Genomic DNA, 20,227 nt, shown 5'->3' on the forward strand with positions numbered 1-20,227 from the left:
CCTCCAGATATCTAAAATAATGTCGTCCATCACCGGGTTAATTAAGATAAACATACAGATGGACGCAGTCATCAGACAGAACTGCTGCTAAATATATCACAGTAGGAATATAACTCGTCCGTGCCTACATGTAGTACATTGGTGGGATGTGTTGATTCATTCTTACACTACAGAAATATATGATAATTGTATATAAAGCTTTATTCCGACGGTATTATGATGACATAATATGTGCGTCTCATTTGCAAAAACTACGTAAGATGGTTTGCTATAGTAGGTTTAACATCCTGTCAAAAGTCCAATATACGTAACTTTTCAGTTTTGTAATCAGACATTTCCAAGAAAATTACCACGTTCTCTCTGCATAAAATGTTGACCTAGCCAGGTAAGTTGTTACTGAGACCAATCGGAAGTTAAAAAAAAAACAACAGAGAAAATGTGTAGGCCTTTATACGAAACGCTTGGGTATACGTAATTGTCGGTTTTGCAATGGCGACTGTTTCAAGATGGCAGGTATGTATACAAGACAATATTTGACTGTTCGATATCAACTCATAGCCGAAAGTGAGGCAGTGTCAAGGGAGACGATAAAAAGAAAGGTAGGAAGAAAGAACATAATATCCTAATTTTAGTAACCTTTTACGATCATGGAATAGGGTCAGCAGGTACACCTGTAGGGTAACGGATCTTACTTAGAGGACATTTTGGGTGATACCCGGACATGTTTTTGGTGATAAGATAAGACTACAGCATGCTGGGCCTGCATTTCATTTTAATCTGATATTTTTATAACTTTTGTATATGAACCGACTGATAGTTCTTGATTTGAATAAATTTAGATTAATTTAAGACCTGTATATCAACTTCTGCAAAGGTTGAATGAATAGCAATTAAGCAACTGTGCCATCCAAACATCGTTTGTGTTTAACTTTATGTTGTACATTTTTATTCTTTGGGAAAATTACAGCAATGGAATTTAATATCCATGAAGATTCAAAACATTTCTTCTGTAAAAATAATTGTATATCTATTTTAGCATACGGCAATTATTCATGACTTATTTACCAAATTCGATGGACATTATTGTACCCTTTCAATCTCTCGTCAGAAGCTCTAATATTGATGTTGTCAGAATTCGATCGAACGACAGTGTTATCATATTTGTATTATCAAAATTTGTGTTATATTTAACCTGGTACTGCGTGCTCACACTTCTAAGGAGATAAAGATGGATCACATAGGTGCATTGCCGATAAAATCTCGACAAGGAAAGCGAAAAGAACATGTCACTTTGAACCTCTCGTATCTGACGTTAACGTAGAGCAAAGTAGCGATCAAGTCATCTCGTTACCATGGAAACGTGTGATCACATGGCTCAATGTTACAAAAACTCTGGTAAATTTTCACATCATTACTTGTACCGATTGTTTATTAGTACATAATATATCCCCATTATAAACGAAAACACATCAGTCAACCAACATGCTTCGTTCTCAAACAGTTATATCTGTATCATGGCGTCGTGTCACAGAACGGGGACAGAGCCACAATAATTTACCCCGGTTTCACGTCACCTCACTAGACAGCAGGTCTAATTGACCAAAGATGTTTTAGTCTTTAGGATGTTAGTTCTGTTAATTACTTACAGATATCAGGTGAGACATTTTCGCAGAGAAGCCCTTTATAACAATACATGTCTATACTTTCCATATGGCCTCAAAACCCATACACATAATACAGTGTGCACAGCACCTTCATATTGTATTTTGTGGATATTTGCTTAATGCATTTTAATATGGCTACCCTATGTCCACAGTATCACTATAATAGCACTTTAAATGGCGAATCAACTATACGAAGACTTTAGAACTTGCTTCCATTGCATGTTTGATTAAATTAATGTCCTATTAACAACCAGTGTCGTTTAAGGACGACCTCCCATGTATGCGGTGTGTTGCGTGAATGAAGTACGAATCGCGTTTTTGAGAGACAGTTGTATACACCCACCATTATACATTCAGCTACACCCACCCGGTCACATTATACTGACAACTGACAAATCTGAAACCAGTCGTTTCACTCTCTTTATGCTGAGCGCTGAAAAGGAGCAGATCCTGGAACTTTTATAGACTATGGTGTGCCTCGGCCAGGGGATAGAACCCAGAGCCTTCCACAGAGTGGCGAGCGCTTAGCTGAAGCCAAAAGTGAGGCGGTGTTAAGGGAGACGTTAGAAAGAAGATGAAAGATAACATCCTAAATTTAGTCGCCTTTACGATCATGCAATAGGAGCAGCGGGTACTATTCTAACGCCCTACCTGCAGGTACATACGTGTACTTGCTTATTAGTGTTTCGTTTGATGGAAATATCAATGTTGATTTTGCTTAAAGATGCTCCACCTCTGACAAACAGTATTTTTTCTCAATAAAAAACAAGAGCAGACGAATAAGTACTTTTCTTCAATAACAAAAGTTACTTACTTTACACCATTACCACCATTGAAAAGTTTGAGGTTATAATTTTACTTCAACATCAAAAAATTAAACATAATTAATTGCATCCCGAAAAAAAATCCGTGGCACTATATCCTATATGTTAAGAAGCTTCGATTGCACATGCATCAGAAGCAAAATAACTTATTTTATATTATTTTTTTATGTTAATTAGACATACATATACGCTATTAAACACAATTTGTTGTTCAAATGATGAGTATCATTTATGCTCAGTCGGCGACAGAGCATCTTTAATCTAGAGTAGCCATCCTTATTTTTATCCTTTATAAGTACTTAACGTAGTGTGCCAACAAGTTCAAGAATGATTTTTTAATATAAAGCATGAAATGTATGTTTTCAAATGTTGTACGAACGATGGGTATTTTTATTATTGTTTAGATTTGAATATCATCAGTGCTATTGAGAGAATGGTTGTGTAGGGCGCTGATAAAACAGTACTCAACGTTTTCTTCAGGTAATATATAAAAAAGATTGTGATACATAATCTCATTTTGACAATACATATATAATAGATCTACAGCACAGCTTAATATTTTACGATAGTTCACACAATTAACAATGTCCATATCATGTTTATCAGTTCGATGTTCTTTAGATGAAGTTTCAGAAGATGGATGAATTTCTTAACATGATATTTCAAGGGATAAATTTTCGTTATATGATATCGGTATGTGAAACGAGTTGCACTCCGTACATTTGACAAAACACAGAATCTACCGTTTGAAACTCATCAGGCGTTTCCAGCCTTTTTTGTCCACCTCACAATAAAATGTCTGTATCATTTCCTCGTCGGGGTTTTCGTCAGGTCGGGTAGCGGAGGACAAATAGGTTCTTCAAGCACCAATCGACTTAAATGTTACAAAACGATAACGATCTGAAATGTCAGTTCGTCGCTTCATCCCTGTTTATATACATGCCAATCTAGTTATGTATCTGATGCTTACTGGGGATAAAGGTGATGCTAAAGAGTTGGATAATGTAACAAATACTGAGTGGTTACAGTACAGTACACACGTGGAATTCGCGAGCCTGTTTTTCGATATCAACGACAAATAGAATATATTTAAAGCCACACTATACGTAACTATCAACAAAATATCAAGTTAAATTCGACTCCGATATTGTTAGTTTGTGTACATGTAGTTGAAATTAAGATATATAAGAAAATATTTATAATGTTTTTTTAATAACTTTGGTACAGCAGTTGTTGAAAGTCGATACATGTAAACATGCCTTCATTTTAAACTGGTCGCCATAGAAGTTACGACTATTGCCGAACGGAAGTCGGAAAGTTCATGACCCGTTCTCGGAAGAGTCGAACAGACGTTATGTAGTTACGGTAGTCACATGATGTTCTCGGCAACGACGTTACAATGTCGGCTAACTTCGGCTTGTTTGACTTAGTGGGACCGACCAAGCGATGTTTAATATTTATTTGATTTTTATCAAAATATTCCTAATCATAATCGCTCATCTCGACTACGATTTAGTCCTGTCTCTGCATGATTTACATCAGGATTTTTTCTCAACATTCTTCTAAATCATGGGGAAAAAAATACGGATATTGGGCCTTTAAATCAGGAAAATTAACTCGTAGAATTATGCTTTCAGAGAGAAATTGTTTATATTATGAAAATATTGTTTCGTTTTGGATAAAATTGGGTCACAAATCGTAGTTGCTTCGAGTATATCGAAAATCAAAGATTGATGAGGGCGATTGTCAGTGATAAACATTTTGATAGATTTCAATCTGATTAAAACACAGATCCATATAACCACTCCGTTCAATATAGGATCTGACAATATCCCATACGGGGTCACGTCCACATGACCTATATACCACGTGTACTTCAGAGCAAATGCAGTTTTTACACCTTACAACATCAATTGAAAACGTCTTTTCGCCCCAGTATACATATACAATTAACTTTGTTGTGCACTTCGGGCGATATGACTGCATACACGAAAATAATTTAGACAGCTTTTTCAAACTATTTCGTCCCCAGTCAAGATTCTGGCAGTGCCAATTTGATTGGCCATTTCAAAAGGTCATCTTGACGTGACCCCTAATGGGATGTTCTCAGATCCTCTTCTCCAACGTAGTGATAAGATGGATCTGTATTTTAATCAGATTGGATAGAGTTCGAAGGATGTAAATGAAGTGTGAAACTATTTTCTTGGATAAAGAAGGGGAGAAATTTATATAACTATTAAAGTTTAAATAGTATGTATAAATCAAAAAAGTTCACGATGTCCGACATAGGGTTTGGTCTAACTACATTAAGAGCAAGATCAGGCATTGCTCTTAATACCCTAAAATAGTGAGAATATTATCTCTATACGATAGGGCTCTCTTTCATTATTTCAGTAACATTTCGACCAATGAAAACAGTCATTGTGGGTATTATCATTACAACCATGGAAAGCAGAAGAGGTTTTCTGGCTTTGCTCATTGATAACGTGGAAACTATCAGTAAGTGTTTCTTAAATGAATATGACAATATTACAATAGGTTTATTGCTTCACTCCAATGACTGATTGTTTTTGTATAACATTTGTGTTTTTGTGTATTATCCAACGAAGGTGACTGCACTTAGCCATCCATTTGTAAAATATTATCGGGCACTAAGTCTTGTCGGATCAAGAACATTCCGGCATAGATTCTTATCGAACGACCTCTGTTCGTTTCCATTGTGTTGATATTATAGGAAAGAAAACTGACATAAATTGTGCTAATTCTGTACCTTTTCCATCATCGATCCTCGGTCTATCGCAAAGAGGTGTTGACGGGCATGATGACTTTAGCCAAAGGTTACAACACCAAGATATGTCATCGCAACTGCTGCCAACTGGGGTCGCTGATATCGCAATAAACCTATAGAGGGCGCTGACGTAGCCAATGAAAACAATCTCGATATACATGCGTCAATATAGTATCTTTTCACTATGACTTTGGGAACATTCCTGAATGACGCAGTGACGGAATAACTGGTATATAATGCACCAAACCTGAGGGTAAAATATGGCTAAATGAACGGAAATATATCAGTCGACAACTTAGCAGATACATTATTCTACAATAATTATCCGCGGTTAGGGCTATTTGAGAAATTGCAGGGTATTGCAGCAATGTGAGTATAGGAGAATGAAGCAATGTGAGTCTGGGAGAATGAAGCAATGTGAGTCAGGGAGAATGAAGCAATGTGGGTCTGGGAGAATGAAGCAATGTGAGTCTGGGAGAATGAAGCAATGTGGGTCTGGGAGAATGAAGCAATGTGAGTCTGGGAGAATGAAGCAATGTGAGTCTGGGAGAATGAAGCAATGTGGGTCTGGGAGAATGAAGCAATGTGAGTCTGGGAGAATGAAGCAATGTGAGTCTGGGAGAATGAAGCAATGTGAGTCTGGAAGAATGAAGCAATGTGAGTCTGGGAGAATGAAGCAATGTGAGTCTGGGAGAATGAAGCAATGTGAGTCTGGGAGAATGAAGCAATGTGAGTCTGGGAGAATGAAGCAATGTGGGTCTGGGAGAATGAAGCAATGTGAGTCTGGGAGAATGAAGCAATGTGAGTCTGGGAGAATGAAGCAATGTGAGTCTGGGAGAATGAAGCAATGTGAGTCTGGAAGAATGAAGCAATGTGAGTCTGGGAGAATGAAGCAATGTGAGTCTGGGAGAATGAAGCAATGTGAGTCTGGGAGAATGAAGCAATGTGAGTATAGGAGAATGAAGCAATGTGAGTCTGGGAGAATGAAGCAATGTGAGTCTGGGAGAATGAAGCAATGTGAGTATAGGAGAATGAAGCAATGTGAGTCTGGGAGAATGAAGCAATGTGGGTCTGGGAGAATGAAGCAATGTGAGTATAGGAGAATGAAGCAATGTGGGTCTGGGAGAATGAAGCAATGTGGGTCTGGGAGAATGAAGCAATGTGAGTCTGGGAGAATGAAGCAATGTGAGTCTGGGAGAATGAAGCAATGTGAGTCTGGAAGAATGAAGCAATGTGAGTCTGGGAGAATGAAGCAATGTGAGTCTGGGAGAATGAAGCAATGTGAGTCTGGGAGAATGAAGCAATGTGAGTCTGGAAGAATGAAGCAATGTGAGTCTGGAAGAATGAAGCAATGTGAGTCTTGGAGAAAGAAGTAATGGGAGTCTGAGAGAAACGATGTACGCTGATCAACTTTTATTTTTATCCAACATATTATTATATCATTAGGGAATAACTTTAAATGCGGTTTTCACTTTTGGGTTACTCTTGTCGAAAATGAAACACTTCTACAAGAATGCTTTGTTATTTTCACACACTTTCGCGATATCATTGTATTACCTGGTATTTGGAACTGATTCATAATTCCCAGAACTCCTAACGAATTGACATACACTATTCAAAGTCTCGTTTCGAACATCCATGTGATTTCCCTTTATTTCATATATACATTTAGATAAATCCTCATTACTCGTGTTGTTGTGAGAGCCTTTCCTATAGTACTTCTGGAATTAATCTCTACATTTCCTTTTGTTCATTCTTGTACTTTGACAACAAATACGTTTTGAGCTTAACAAGCGCTGTCCAATCAGTGTAATTCTTATCTCATCGATCATATGTCAAACTAACGTAATTGGATATTAAACCGCAATGAGAACAAACGTTTATTCCACTATAAACAACTGGTAAAAGAGTTGTATCACTCTGAATATAATATGACGAAATGTTTATCACCGTTTGCCCTCATTTTAGCGGGCCATTCAGAACGTACGTCTCTGAGGGAGCAGTTCAAAAACATCAGATACAACCCAATAAGTAATAATTTACGTTATGTTTCAGTTGAGTTTGTTACTGTAATATCCTGGTAACGTACTGTTATTGATAGGATGATTAAAAGGCGTACGGACACGCCCCCGACATGTAAAACAGGGCGGACAGTAATTCCCTGCTCTCTCTACAGGTTTCAAAGTAGAGCTCAATACCATTTCTGCATATCACAAACTGCAAAATATAATTTAAAGTGGCAATTCGCCTCCCATTAGCTTTAAACATGGAATCCGATATCGAAACTTATCCTCGTAATATAAACACGCCCTCATTTGTTGCACGTGGTGCCCATGTTGTCACACAATCTGCCTATACTGTTGATCAAGGAAATATGAAAACAGTGTTGATAAAAATATTTTTTATTAACTTTGGTATGGTTTGATTTATTAGATAAAAGTCTTTGATATTGTAGAACTATTGTTTTTATAGTGCTATGACATCTGGTCACATATACTGACAACGGGCAAACCAGTCGTCCCAATCCCTTTATGATGAGTGCTAAGTAGAAACTTTTATAAATAATGGGGGACAGAATTAATAGCCTCACGTTTGGCCTTCTGTTGAGCACTCACTGCCCCTTTGTGGCTCTGGGTTCTGTCCTATGGACAAAACACACCATAGTCTATAAAAGTGGTAGTTTCTGCACCTGCTTAGCGCTCAGCATATCGGAGTCGGGCGACTGGTTCGCACATTGTCAATATAATGTGACCGAGTGGGATGTGTTGCTTGGTGTTCTCCGCAGCTTTCTTCAGTGATGTAGAACTATTAAAAAGCAAGACTTCCACTATACAAGAAAACACAACACGAATATACCGCGGTCTCCCGAAATACGCACCGCACACTTTATACATACTGCATACATGTCATTTTAATGACGGCCTCTATCTCTCGTGTATGCGGTGTGATGACTGCAGTATGTTCATTGTCTGCCTCTTTGTAAAACTGGACCCTCTATAGTGCTATCTTACAAAACGATGCCACAAGAAACATGGAACAAGAATATACTAACCGGTCACATTATACTGACAAGGGGCAAACCAGTCATACTTTCCATTTTATGCTAACCACTAAGCAAGAGCAGAAACTACCATTTTCCACTTACATATGCAATGGCGTTTCTCGGCCAGGACAGAACACAGAGCCTACCTCAAACATTCCTCAAATGGGCGAAGGCTTAATTCTTGGCCAAAAGTGAGGTGGTCTCAAGGTAGACGTTAGGAAGAAGAATATCATTTATGGAAAAGTTTATTTTACGATCATGCATTAAGGGTAGCAGGTACAATTCTAACGTTTATCTGCAGGGCAAAGTATATCTGTCAAACTTTGTTTGACTTAATTAACCTATTAACAGTCAGGACCTGTCAAAAAGATGCTTAAACATTCACCAAGCTAAAATTGTAAGATGGTGTTTTCGAACTTAACGAACTTAACCAAAATCATATAAAAGGAACAAAGATACTATTAGGTAAATTATTTTGCTATTTAGAACGTCGTATAATATGTCGTTTGGTACAATTTCTAACGTAGCGATGTAACACCTTACACATCAGTAGCATGCAGCATGTGGATACAGTATTGGCTACCACACAAACACTACGTGGTCTAACAAGCAGATGGCAAGACGATGGCGGACCAATGTTTCCGGAAACATCAAAGACAATGTGTAAAGTCTATAAACGAGTTCAACACAAAGAGGCCGTAATTTAGAGGAAAACAACATACCAATATTTACATAAGCAAAGTTCAAATGCCATAAACATATAACTAGGATCTGAGCAAACTCGGCACAGCTCCAGATATGTAATAGGGAAAATAAAAGTACGCAACCAAGAGATTCAGAGGGCCTGTATCCTAAATAATAAAACAACAAACGTACATCAAACATGGAACGTCTAGGGAATGAAAGAATAGTGGACATAAATCATAATTTTACTATCAATCGCTCCGGTTTAGTGAAAATAACAGCTAATAACACAGACAGCTTATATCTAATGCGCAATAAAAGGCATGGCTTATTGAAAGGAGTTATTGTAATATAAAGATTACGACAATAAAAAAGCATCGTTATGTAATGATATGACAGGCCCAGACAACTAAAATGTTGATGAAACCCTGTCAATGATTTAATGCCAAGCATTGTACAAGGCCAAGATCAATCTCACATAAGGAATTGGCTGACACTACCGTAATTTACCAGCCCTGTACAGTACAGAGCAGGGGATCGACGGTTATAGTCGTTTCATTATAAACGTACACCATTGTAGTCAGGGGTTATAGACGGGACACTACCGACCAATCTTTGACCCCTCTCTGCATCCTTGAGGTTTATTAGCCTCTCTGATAATTATTGCTTAGCAGACTACAATTTGTTTTGGGGTGAGTTGTTTCAGAATACGCTGTATATTCCCCTTTGGAACACATCAATGAGATACATGTAATGTAAAGCCAATAAGAAAGCATATCTCTTTGAATTTTATCATACGAGTCAGTGTTTACGGTGAACAACCCTTTTACTTTACGTTATGCCCTACGACTTCCGGCTATAAAATACTTCCGGTATATATTATGTTGCAATAATAATTTCATCTTAAACAAAACCCTACTTGACGTATCTTGTATAACACTAACATGACATGACGATGCCTTAAGAAATACTTTCAATATTAACGTCTACTAGCTGTTGATTAAGGATATCTCTAATTTTTGACTTGTTTGGTTGATTGCCCTTGTGAACAGCTCAAGGTCATTTAAGGACGATCTCCCCTGTAAACAATGTAGGTATGTATGTTTTGTGAGGCTGTGGTATATCCGTAATATATCTACTTACAATATTGTAGCTCCTATCATTTTTATAGTGCTATTTCTCTGAACCATGCCACCAAATATATCAAATACCCTTCGCTCAGTTACACAGGACAAACAGTCATTTCACTCCATTTATCCTAACCGTCAAGTAGAAACAGCTCTACAACTGCTTGAGACTACAACTGCTTGAGACTATGGCGTGTCTCGGCTAGAGCTCCGCAAATGGACGAACGCTCAACTCACGATCAAAACTGAGATGGTGTCAATTGAAACGTTAAGAAGAAAGTAAGTTAAAACGAAAAAAGTCCTCATTTAGTCGTTTTTTTATCAATGCAAGGAAGGAAAGATAAGTAATTATTTATTGTGTGTTTCTAGATTTGTTATCTACAACTGTTGTTTCTTTTCTTCATTTTTTATCAAACCACAAAAATAAAACGATGCTCCTTGTGCCACTCTAGAGACCAGCGACCCATTGCTTGAATTGTAACATTGCAATCAGTAATCTCCTTTAAGTTTACTTAATGTATATAATTTCAACAGATAAGAATAAGTATAATAGGGTGGTGGAAGTGCCATTAGGTGTACTTACCGGTCGTAACGGTGTCCCCCCGTTAAATTTTTGATCCTTCATTACTTTAATAACCTCTACATCCGTGAGGTACTAGCACTGGTACTGATGGTAACTGTGTGTACCGCTAAAGTAAAGGCGTTACTTTGGCAGTAACATCTCGTCAGGTGGTAGGACTTTAGTACGCGTCATTACGCCACGCTTTGTGTTATTGTGTTGTTTAAGACCATGTGATGGACAGAGCTGATGAGGTACCGCCGTATAACGGCAGTAGTTTTGGTATGGTAATGGCACGAGGAGGGAAGCAATGGACGAGATTACATTATGCTACATAGATGTAAATTGTGTTAGTGTGGGGAGGGACAATGTGTTCTACACAATAACACACCACCCACCTACAGAAGGAAGAGGAAGGCTCACAACGTACCATTGTTTATAGTTTTTAATCAAAAGTGTTATTTTTGTTAAAATGATCTAACCTAATTCCATCATAACAAGATTGGCACCTCGGTCACGTGACAAAAGGAACCAATCTCACTTAAATTGATTAAAACACGTTTATTCCATAGAACCAACTATGTAGGTAAAGTAAGTTGAAGGCATTGTCAAACTGCATTAACTCATTGATTATTACGTCATAATCTAACGATTAGTCTGACGGTACTTTATTCCATATATTTTGATCCTAGTTGTTCACAAGCGTTAGGCCTTATAAACCAAACCGATCGATATATTTTGCTACATGTTGTCACATATATTTAAATAACCTTGATTTAAGTATTGCTTATTAAACACGACTACTGTGAAAAACGTGTATTTCTGGTTATGCCATATGTAATTTCCCAAACTCAGAACCCCGAAACCCGAAGGCATGTCATACCAAACGACATACTATTGTACAGATATTATACAACAGCCAGGAATGAAGCATCATCGATCTGAATAACGCCATGGAAGGGTATATTATATGCAGGAGTAGACAAATTTTAAACTATTATTCAATGATCCAAGCACAGTGCAATATCCAATAAATCTTAGTCCTTTTAAATTCTGGCTGTCAGTGACATCAGAAAAATATTATTTTATAACTGCCCACTCAATTACTAATTGGCCTAGTATCCATGATGACGTCAATGAAAACAACATCATTGTTATCTACGCAAACTGAATAAAATAGGCCAACAATGGAAAAATGTCACATGAGTTAATTACGACGTATTGCGTTTTAAATAAAATGAGATTACTTTTTAATTCTTTATTATTGTTTAGCCTAAAAGTTTAATAGTTTTTCAAATGGAATCGCGAATTTATAACACCTCGTGAAATTCCCTGGCTTCCCTCTGACATGAAGCTGAGAAATGACAGCCTGAACATGATTTATTAATTAACCAGCAGATTTTTTTATGTATATAAAATGTAGATCCAGAACGTCTACTGACAAAATCGGAGTATCTTGTTTCAGAGTGCGCTAGGACTTTTGTGACTTTTCACAAAGTCTTAATTTGAATAGAATCAATAGATATTTTCTTTCCCATTATGTACCCTTAAACAATCGTTATGTTTAGTAAATGAGTAGATATGTTAATGAATTTCTCATTCATAATTTTATCAAATTTGCCAACAAACTTGTATAAATTTAAACCCCGCTTTATCAGCAATCAAAAGTTATGTTACAAAGAGTGATGTCAATGCTTACGTTAGGACATTATTGCTAATTAAAGGGAAAAACTTTTATTTTGCAGATGACGAGTATTATATGTTTTGGTGTATATTTGTACAATTCACATTTGTTATTCATAAACAACTAAAGCTGAGATTCCAAAATATGCGAATAAAACTTCTTGAGAGCACATGGTCACCTACATGTAAATTATCTTACAAAATGACGCCTTTATTAGTTAGTTATTCAGTACTGCCTTGAACATTTGGCGTTAAAGCTTTGTCAAGACTAAAGGTGAGGACTTTAAAAAAGTACAATGTATATCAGTATCAAGTGATTTCGATAAATTATTTCATTCGATTTCGATTCAAATCAGAATTCATTTGTTTTCGTGAATTTCAAGACTAAATCATCCCCGAGTCCAATCAGCAATTATTTGATGCGTTATATAACAAACTGATACCTTCGTTAGAGCTGCCAATATTATTGGTAAATGACACGAAAATTATCATTTGATACGAAGAATATATGTCTTTGAATGTTTCCAAAACTGGCAGGACTTTTCCTTAATGCGCAGTACTAACCACCTACCTTGATCACATTTGTCAAAGTTTATTGTTATTTATTACTCAGACAACTATTTTTTTCAGTTAATGACTTTGTTGTGTATTGTTTACAAAGGAAGTCTTGCCAGGTGGGTGTGGCAGTTACATACTTACTTCCTTGTGCAGTCGCTTCAACTTCCTCAAATAGAGGGAGATGTATTGTTGTACCTCCGACATATCGGACAAACGGACACTGGTCAACGCTAATCCCTAGACACACCATCTAGTCACACAATTAACACTATATATCCGATCTAGATGTTCCGGCGTAAATAAAACCACTGTCTGTGTTAGCCAAGGTAGGATAGGAACTGATGGTCAATTACAGACAGTATATAGACAAGGAAATAAAGGCCCAGCTGATCTTAATTCCGTCGGGAAATAGCGATAACTAAACTTAAATAGGCTCAATATTACCAATTGTTAAGATGTTAAAATAAAATGCACATCAAGGCGAACGAACATCTCGTTAGCTGGTGCACGAGCATTTGGCATTCCTAACGCATTCCTAACGCACGTGCAGAATAAAGGAATCAAAGCGTTATGAAGTCTCGCGGATTGAGAACGATAGCTTACCTTTACACGGGAGCTTCTCCTCGTCCTCTCAAACGTTTCCGAGGCTATGGATCCCGTCCTGGAATTCGGAATGAGAATCGAGACACGTCTAGGTTTGAATCGAGACACGTCTAGGTTTTTCTGTAGGTTTTCCAACATCTGGGCTAACTATTGAAAAACGCCTACTGGATTCCATTGTAACACTTTAAGTGTCTATATCAGCATATTGTTGAAATTAAGATTAAAAAACACATTATAACAATAACAACCAGTCCGGAACTTTGGGTCTGACCTGTCCGAATATTAGTGTGATTACTCCGGAGGTTAAGTGAGACCAGTCCGGATGTTAGTTTAATCGTCTCTGGTTCTAGAACGAAATTCTGGACGACCCGAGTTCCGCGACTCCACGCCAATGCTATATAGATTAATGTATCCCTTCATTCATCGTCCATATCTCTGCTGTCATCGGACAGGAATCAGGGGGGTAATTAGCGATCCGCGAGGGGGCGTCACTGATCCCTGATATCATAAGACAGTGAGGACGTAACGACCAGTCAAATCCTATCCATGTGTCTGGCCACCAGCGGAATGAAACATGTGTGCTATAGACGCATGCTGGTCAGATAATATCTCGCAGCTGACCACTTGACCAACAGGTATCTGTTTCATGGAACCCTGATAGTGGACGACTGACCACACTGGTTTCAAACCAATATTTGTTTACAAAGGTAAGAGGGGAGTGCTCGCACTTTTTTTTGATCAAACTGAATTTTTGTCACACGACATTTCCAGGGATCCATCCGATCTACGATTTCATGTGTGTGATGAGTACTTAACCTTCAGCTGGGCCAAACTCCCAATTAATAAAGTAATTCAATGATAATAATTTAAATTGTTCGACGTCAACGATCTTCGCAAGACTTATAATCTACTACTATTGGCCACTGTGACTTGGTCTTTGAGGTCTTGAAGTCATTTCCGAATTTTTGACCTAAATGCTGTGGTCATTATGTTCGGACATTCAAAGCACGTGCGAACAAATATTGTTCCTATTCACAAACTATGTTGGCAGAACCAGGTCACGTGTATTGTTTCACGAATACAGCGTTATACAAGTCGGGTCGTCCTCTCATTGTTCTGTGTCAAGATCATACCTCTACGTGTTAAGATATGCATGTAGGTATGCATGATGATATTCACGAACAGTGCGGAACACATATCTGAATAGGTCACATGGTCAAACCGCTTATCAAGTGGGTTTTTTTCCATCGTGTTCTGTCAGGTCATATACTGTTTTGCACAATCACAGATTTTATCACAATGAAGAAAACACATCCGTCTAGATACGAAATAGTGCAAATAATACTTAGGATCACCACTTCGTACATAGGCAATCTTAAAAAGAATACACGCCTTCAAACGAGAGATCTTGCAACGTATCAGAACTCAAACCGGTACATTTGTAACTTTTCTGGGAGAGGAAATGGCCTACCTATGCTATATCACTATAAGATGTATACCATTTTTCAATAAATGGATAAGGTTATTACGAAACTTTTCCTTCGTACGTACATTTATTACTACACACAAAGCAAGGTCTGTGAGAGGTCATAAAAAGTAATGTGGATTAGTTTCAGATCATGGACATGGGATGATTCTCATTAGATTTAATGACGGACGCTCGGGATCAAACATACATTCACAGTAATGTTAGGTACAGGAAGCTCGCCTGTACCCAGAAATAAACATTAACAAACTAGTTCGACCTACTAATGATCTTCATGCTTTTATCATTTTCATGAGCTATTTTACAATGCTTTGTAGAAATTGATCTGATTTCCATGGAGGCCACCATTTGTGTAAAAATGAGTTGCTAGTCTTAATTCCCAATAAGTCCCAAAGTATTATTGCAATGGTTGAGAAGTTTATGAGAAATTGGTTTTCATTCAAAAACAATATCTAGTACCTCGTATACAATTTAAAATATGATATTGGTTTACTACTGAGTAATACAAAACATCTTCTAATTGCATCTAACATTAGGTGTGTAGTGATATTGGCTTTGTACCTTTCCACTAAAAACTCTTGCATCGTCTTTTACAATAATGTTTCATTGTATATATAACGAAAGGTTTAGAAAGTGTTTCCTGGACATTACAAATTATCTAAACCAGGTTATACATTCAAGTAGACTCTGCAGGTAGGGCTTTAAAATTGTACATGCTGCCCCTATTGCATGATTGTAAAAGGCGACTAATTTTCTCTTCTTCCTAACTAACTTTCTTCTTCCTAGAAAGACTGTAAAACTGGAAGTTTCTGCTCCTGCTTAACGCTGAGTATACAGGGAGTTGGACGACTGGCTCGCCTGCTCCCAGTATAATTTGGTGTATTGTTTGATGTCTTCCGGCAGCATGCTTCAGTGATATAGCACTATAAAAAGGGCAATAGTTCCACAATACAAGAAAACACAACACATACATGGGAGGCCGTCCTTACATGACCTTGGCTGTTAATAGGACTTTAATTAACGAAGCAAACAAGCATTAAAGTAGTCGTAGCCGAATAACGGGCAGGTGAAAATGATTATTAAGGATGGGTTTTAATAGTGGTGGGCCGATTATCGATTATAATCGATAATTGATCGATTGAAGCAAATCTAAGCGACAATCGATTACAAAAAAACTAAATCGATTAGTGCAATTTACGCTGTATTCCGGAATCAACACCGGACTTTGTTTTAGATTTTAGTTAATAGGGTTGCGTAAACGCTTGACCTTACATGCATACCTGTAAAGCGTACAAGTGACCCAGACGCTGTACAAAAAATGGACGACAAACTGTATAATCACCCAGGAGCCAACTCCTCGCGAGTGTGGCGATATTTCGGGTTTAAAAAAATTAAAGATGGCCCTTCAAATAAGGAGAATTTGGATATAAAATCGGCAGTGTGTCGCGTGTGTCTTAAATTATATGCGAATAAAGGTAAGTTGATGTCAAATCGTCCGTGCGTCAGGATTTACTGTTACACGTTGTTGAAATTTGTTTTCGTTTAAACTACTGTTTGGAATTTAAGAACCAATGCTTTAATTTGTATTGTTTGTTTTCTTTATGAAATTCAAATTGTGTAAAAAAAAATCAAATGACGTTGTTTATATTTTATTTTTTAAGGAACCACGACAAATATGATGGTACATTTGAAAAGTGCACACAACCAGTTAATGTCAGACGAGCTTGAGACTGGTACAAGTAAAACTTTGATGCAACCAAAAATCGATCTTAGTCTGAAAAATTTCCTTCCAACTTTACCTGCTGACAGAGCTAAGCTTTTGAATGACCAGCTGCTCAAACTCATTGTTCGAAAAGTATAGCCTAGTCGACAGTTCATACTTCACAGATCTCCTCAATAGTTTGCATCCACGGTATGGCCCTGCAGGTAGGGCGTTAGAATTGTACCTGCTGCCCCTATTGCATGATCGTAAAAGGCGACTAAATTTAGGATCTTATCTTGTCTCTTCTTCCTAACTGACTTTATCTTTCCTAATGCCTCCCTTGGCACCGCCTCACTTTTGGCCTTGAGTTGAGCGTTCGCCCCTGTGAGGAAGGCTCTGGGTTCTGTCCCCTGGCCGAGACACACCAAAGTCTATAAAAGTGGTAGTTTCTGCTCCTGCTTAGCGCTCAGCATACAGGGAGTGGGACGACTGGTTCGCCCGTTGTCAGTATAATGTGACCGGGTGGGGTGTGTTGCTTGGTGTCTTCGGCGGCATGCTTCAGTGATATAGCACTATAAAAAGGGCAACAGTTCCACTATACAAGAAGACACAACACAAACATACCGCAGTCTCCCAGTACACTCACCTCGCACAACATACACGCAACACACCGCATACATGGGAGACCGTCCTTACATGACCATAGCTGTTAATAGGACGTTAATAAATCAAACAAACAAACAAACATGTTTAATACAAGGTGTTAATACAAGGTGTAAAAAAATCATCAATTATTGATTTTTTTTCTTATATTTGAAAACATGAAGGTTTATGATACTTTTTCTTCAACTGTGGAATTGCCAAAAGAATGAATGTGATCAAAAATTCAATTGATAGAAATATTTTTGCATTTTGTTAGAATTTGTTCAAAACAAATATACATTTAGTTTTTGTTTGTTCTTTGAAGGTACAAAGCTCCAAGCAGAAAGACTGTAACATCTATGTTGGTTAAGAAGAAGGAGGATATCTCAGAGAAATTAAAAACTACAATGACAAAAAGACATAGCTATTACACACGATTGGTGGACCAGCATTGCGACAGAAAGTTATCAAACAGTTACGGCTCATTTTATAACATCCGAATGGAAACTACAATCAGCGGTCCTGGAAACCAGAAAAATCACAGGGTCTCACACAGGTGAAGCAATAGCAGAAGCCTTGATGGCTACCAAAAACAAATGGAATATCCCCACACCAACAGCAACAACAGATAATGCTGCTAATGAGATAAAGGCATTTGATATTCTCAAATGGCAAAGGTTTGGGTGTTACGGACATCGAATTAATTTGGCTGTCAAAACTGCTCTAGGCATTCCCGAGATATCAAAACTTCTAGGAAAAGGGCGGAAACTTGTGGCATTCTTTCACCAGTCAAGCAGTGCTGCAGACTTTCTGAGGGACCATCAGCTTGTGCAATTGAAGAAGACCCATAAACTCATCCAAGACTGCCCTACGAAATGGAATAGTAGCTTGTCCATGTTGGAACGGCTATTGGAGCAAACTCCCCCTATCATGGCAGTTGTGCATGACCCTAAATATGGAAAAGCTGCAACAGATGCGATCAAGACATATTCATACAACTTTCAAGAACAAGGATTAGTTGAGAAAATAGTAGAAGTGCTGAAGCCTTTCGAAATTGCCACAAGTATACTTTGTGCAGAAAATGTGCCAACACTCCTTAAAGTTATTCCAACTTTATTGAAGCTGAAATCTTTCACATCTGTCAAGGAAGATGACTGTCCAGTGATTAAGAAACTCAAAGGTCAACTAGCTGATCAAGTAAAGAAAAGGAGTAAGGATGCAGATCTTATTCTTTTAGCCAGTGTAATAAATCTGAAAGGATTTCAGACAAAAGACCTGTATTCCAGTACGCAAATGACCAATTACAATTTTCTTCGTTTTGTGTGGGAAAACGTGTCTTGAAAAACAAGAGGCTCATGGGCCTTAACGGTCATCTGACTATTAGTACAATACGACATAGTTGTTTAAAGATTTTAGCCTATATGACCTCTGTGACTTGGTAGCCCTTCATCCCAGCATGCCATATGCCCAATATCAGGTCTCTATGCCTCTTAGTAATTCACAAGAAGTTGTTTAAAGGAGTTTAGCCTATTTGATCCCTGTGACCTTGAATAAAGGCCAAGGTCATTCATTTGAACAAACTTAGTAGCCCTTCATCCGAGCATGCTGCAGGCCCAATATGAGTTTCCTGGGCCTTTTGGTTCTTGAGAAGAAGTCGTTTCAAGATTTTAGCCTATTTGACCCCTGTGACCTTGAATGAAGGTCAATGTCATTCATTTGAACAAACTTAGTAGCCCTTTATCCCAGCATGCTACGGGCCCAATATCAGTACCCTGGGCCATCTGGATCTTGAAAAGTAGTCGTTTTAAAGATTTTAGCCTTTTTGACCCCCGTGACCTTGAATGAAAATCAAGGTCATTCATATGCACAAACTTGGTAGACCTTCATCCCAGCATATCACGGGCCCAATATCAGGTCTCTAGGACTCTTAGTTATTGACAAGAAGTTGTTTAAAGGATTTTAGCCTATTTGACCCCTGTGATCTTGAATGAAGGTCAAGATAATTTATATGAACAAACTTGGTAGCCCTTCATCCCAGCATGCTACAGGCCAAATATCAGTACCCTGGGCCATCTGGGTCTTGAGAAGAAGTCGTTTAAAGATTTTAGCCTTTTTGACCCATGTAATCTTGAATGAAGGTCAAGGTCATTCATTTGAACAAACTTGTTGGCCGTCATCCCAGCATGCTACAGGCCAAATATCAGTACCCTGGGCCTTTCGGTTATTGAGAAGAAGTCGTTTGAATGAAAAATTTACTCGCGGCACACGGCGTACGACGACGGACGGTGCATGATGACTAGGTCATCCTGACCCTTCAGGACAGATGACCAAAAATGTAGTCCAATTATTTTTCATTATTCAATCAAATCCAGAGAAAATCATCCAAAGGTGGGGTTGCAAAATCCGCCCACGTGCCGATTTTTTTTCAAATTTTGCAGTGTTAAAGGTCTAGGTACATAACTACTTTTTATGTGCTGTTTATTTATTTTGTATATTTTAAAAAGGCATAAAGAGCCTGAAATTATGTTTTCTAAAATTACTTTGGGTATATGGCAAGGGGACCCCTTGTGTCCATCTTTTGAACATAATTTTCATTTTTTAAGTATTTTTGTTAATAAAAGATACTTCATTCTTTATTTCATATCCATTTGTAATGATATTTACGAATTATTTTTACGACAAATTGATTTTGAAGCAAACAGACCTCAATTTTTTGTCAGTATAAAAATTGAGGATATTGGGTTTGCTCGAAATATTTGGCATGTTATCGATTTTGTCCACACTTTTAAACCATTTTAAAAACACGCTATAGGTATAATCTTATAAAATATACTTTTTCAAAAAAAATTGATATCCGGGAAATA

At 37.7% G+C, this 20,227-nt stretch overlaps 2 protein-coding genes across 2 annotated transcripts in view; one reads left to right on the forward strand and one right to left on the reverse strand.

The window, feature by feature from the left end:
- Window positions 1-13,708, reverse strand: part of LOC138315908 (inositol 1,4,5-trisphosphate-gated calcium channel ITPR1-like) — a 129,614-nt gene extending 115,906 nt beyond the window's left edge. The window contains 2 exon segments of the mRNA XM_069257277.1: window positions 13,534-13,629; window positions 13,631-13,708. Coding sequence (XP_069113378.1) covers window positions 13,534-13,629; window positions 13,631-13,708 — 174 coding nt within the window.
- A 3,985-nt stretch (window positions 13,709-17,693) lies between these two features.
- LOC138317017 (E3 SUMO-protein ligase ZBED1-like) lies at window positions 17,694-19,915 on the forward strand. Its single transcript, XM_069258650.1, has one exon. The coding sequence runs from the start codon at window positions 17,943-17,945 to the stop codon at window positions 18,702-18,704; it is 762 nt and encodes a 253-aa protein (XP_069114751.1). The 5' UTR covers window positions 17,694-17,942; the 3' UTR covers window positions 18,705-19,915.
- The last annotated feature ends 312 nt before the right edge of the window (window positions 19,916-20,227 follow it).

The sequence above is a fragment of the Argopecten irradians genome, chromosome 2, assembly GCF_041381155.1.
Source record: "Argopecten irradians isolate NY chromosome 2, Ai_NY, whole genome shotgun sequence".
NCBI lineage: Eukaryota > Metazoa > Mollusca > Bivalvia > Pectinida > Pectinidae > Argopecten > Argopecten irradians.

What these genes read in the sequence shown, in the direction of transcription:
- LOC138317017 (XM_069258650.1), top strand. Translation starts at nt 17,943, where the DNA reads ATGGCTACCAAAAACAAATGGAATATCCCCACACCAACAGCAACAACA.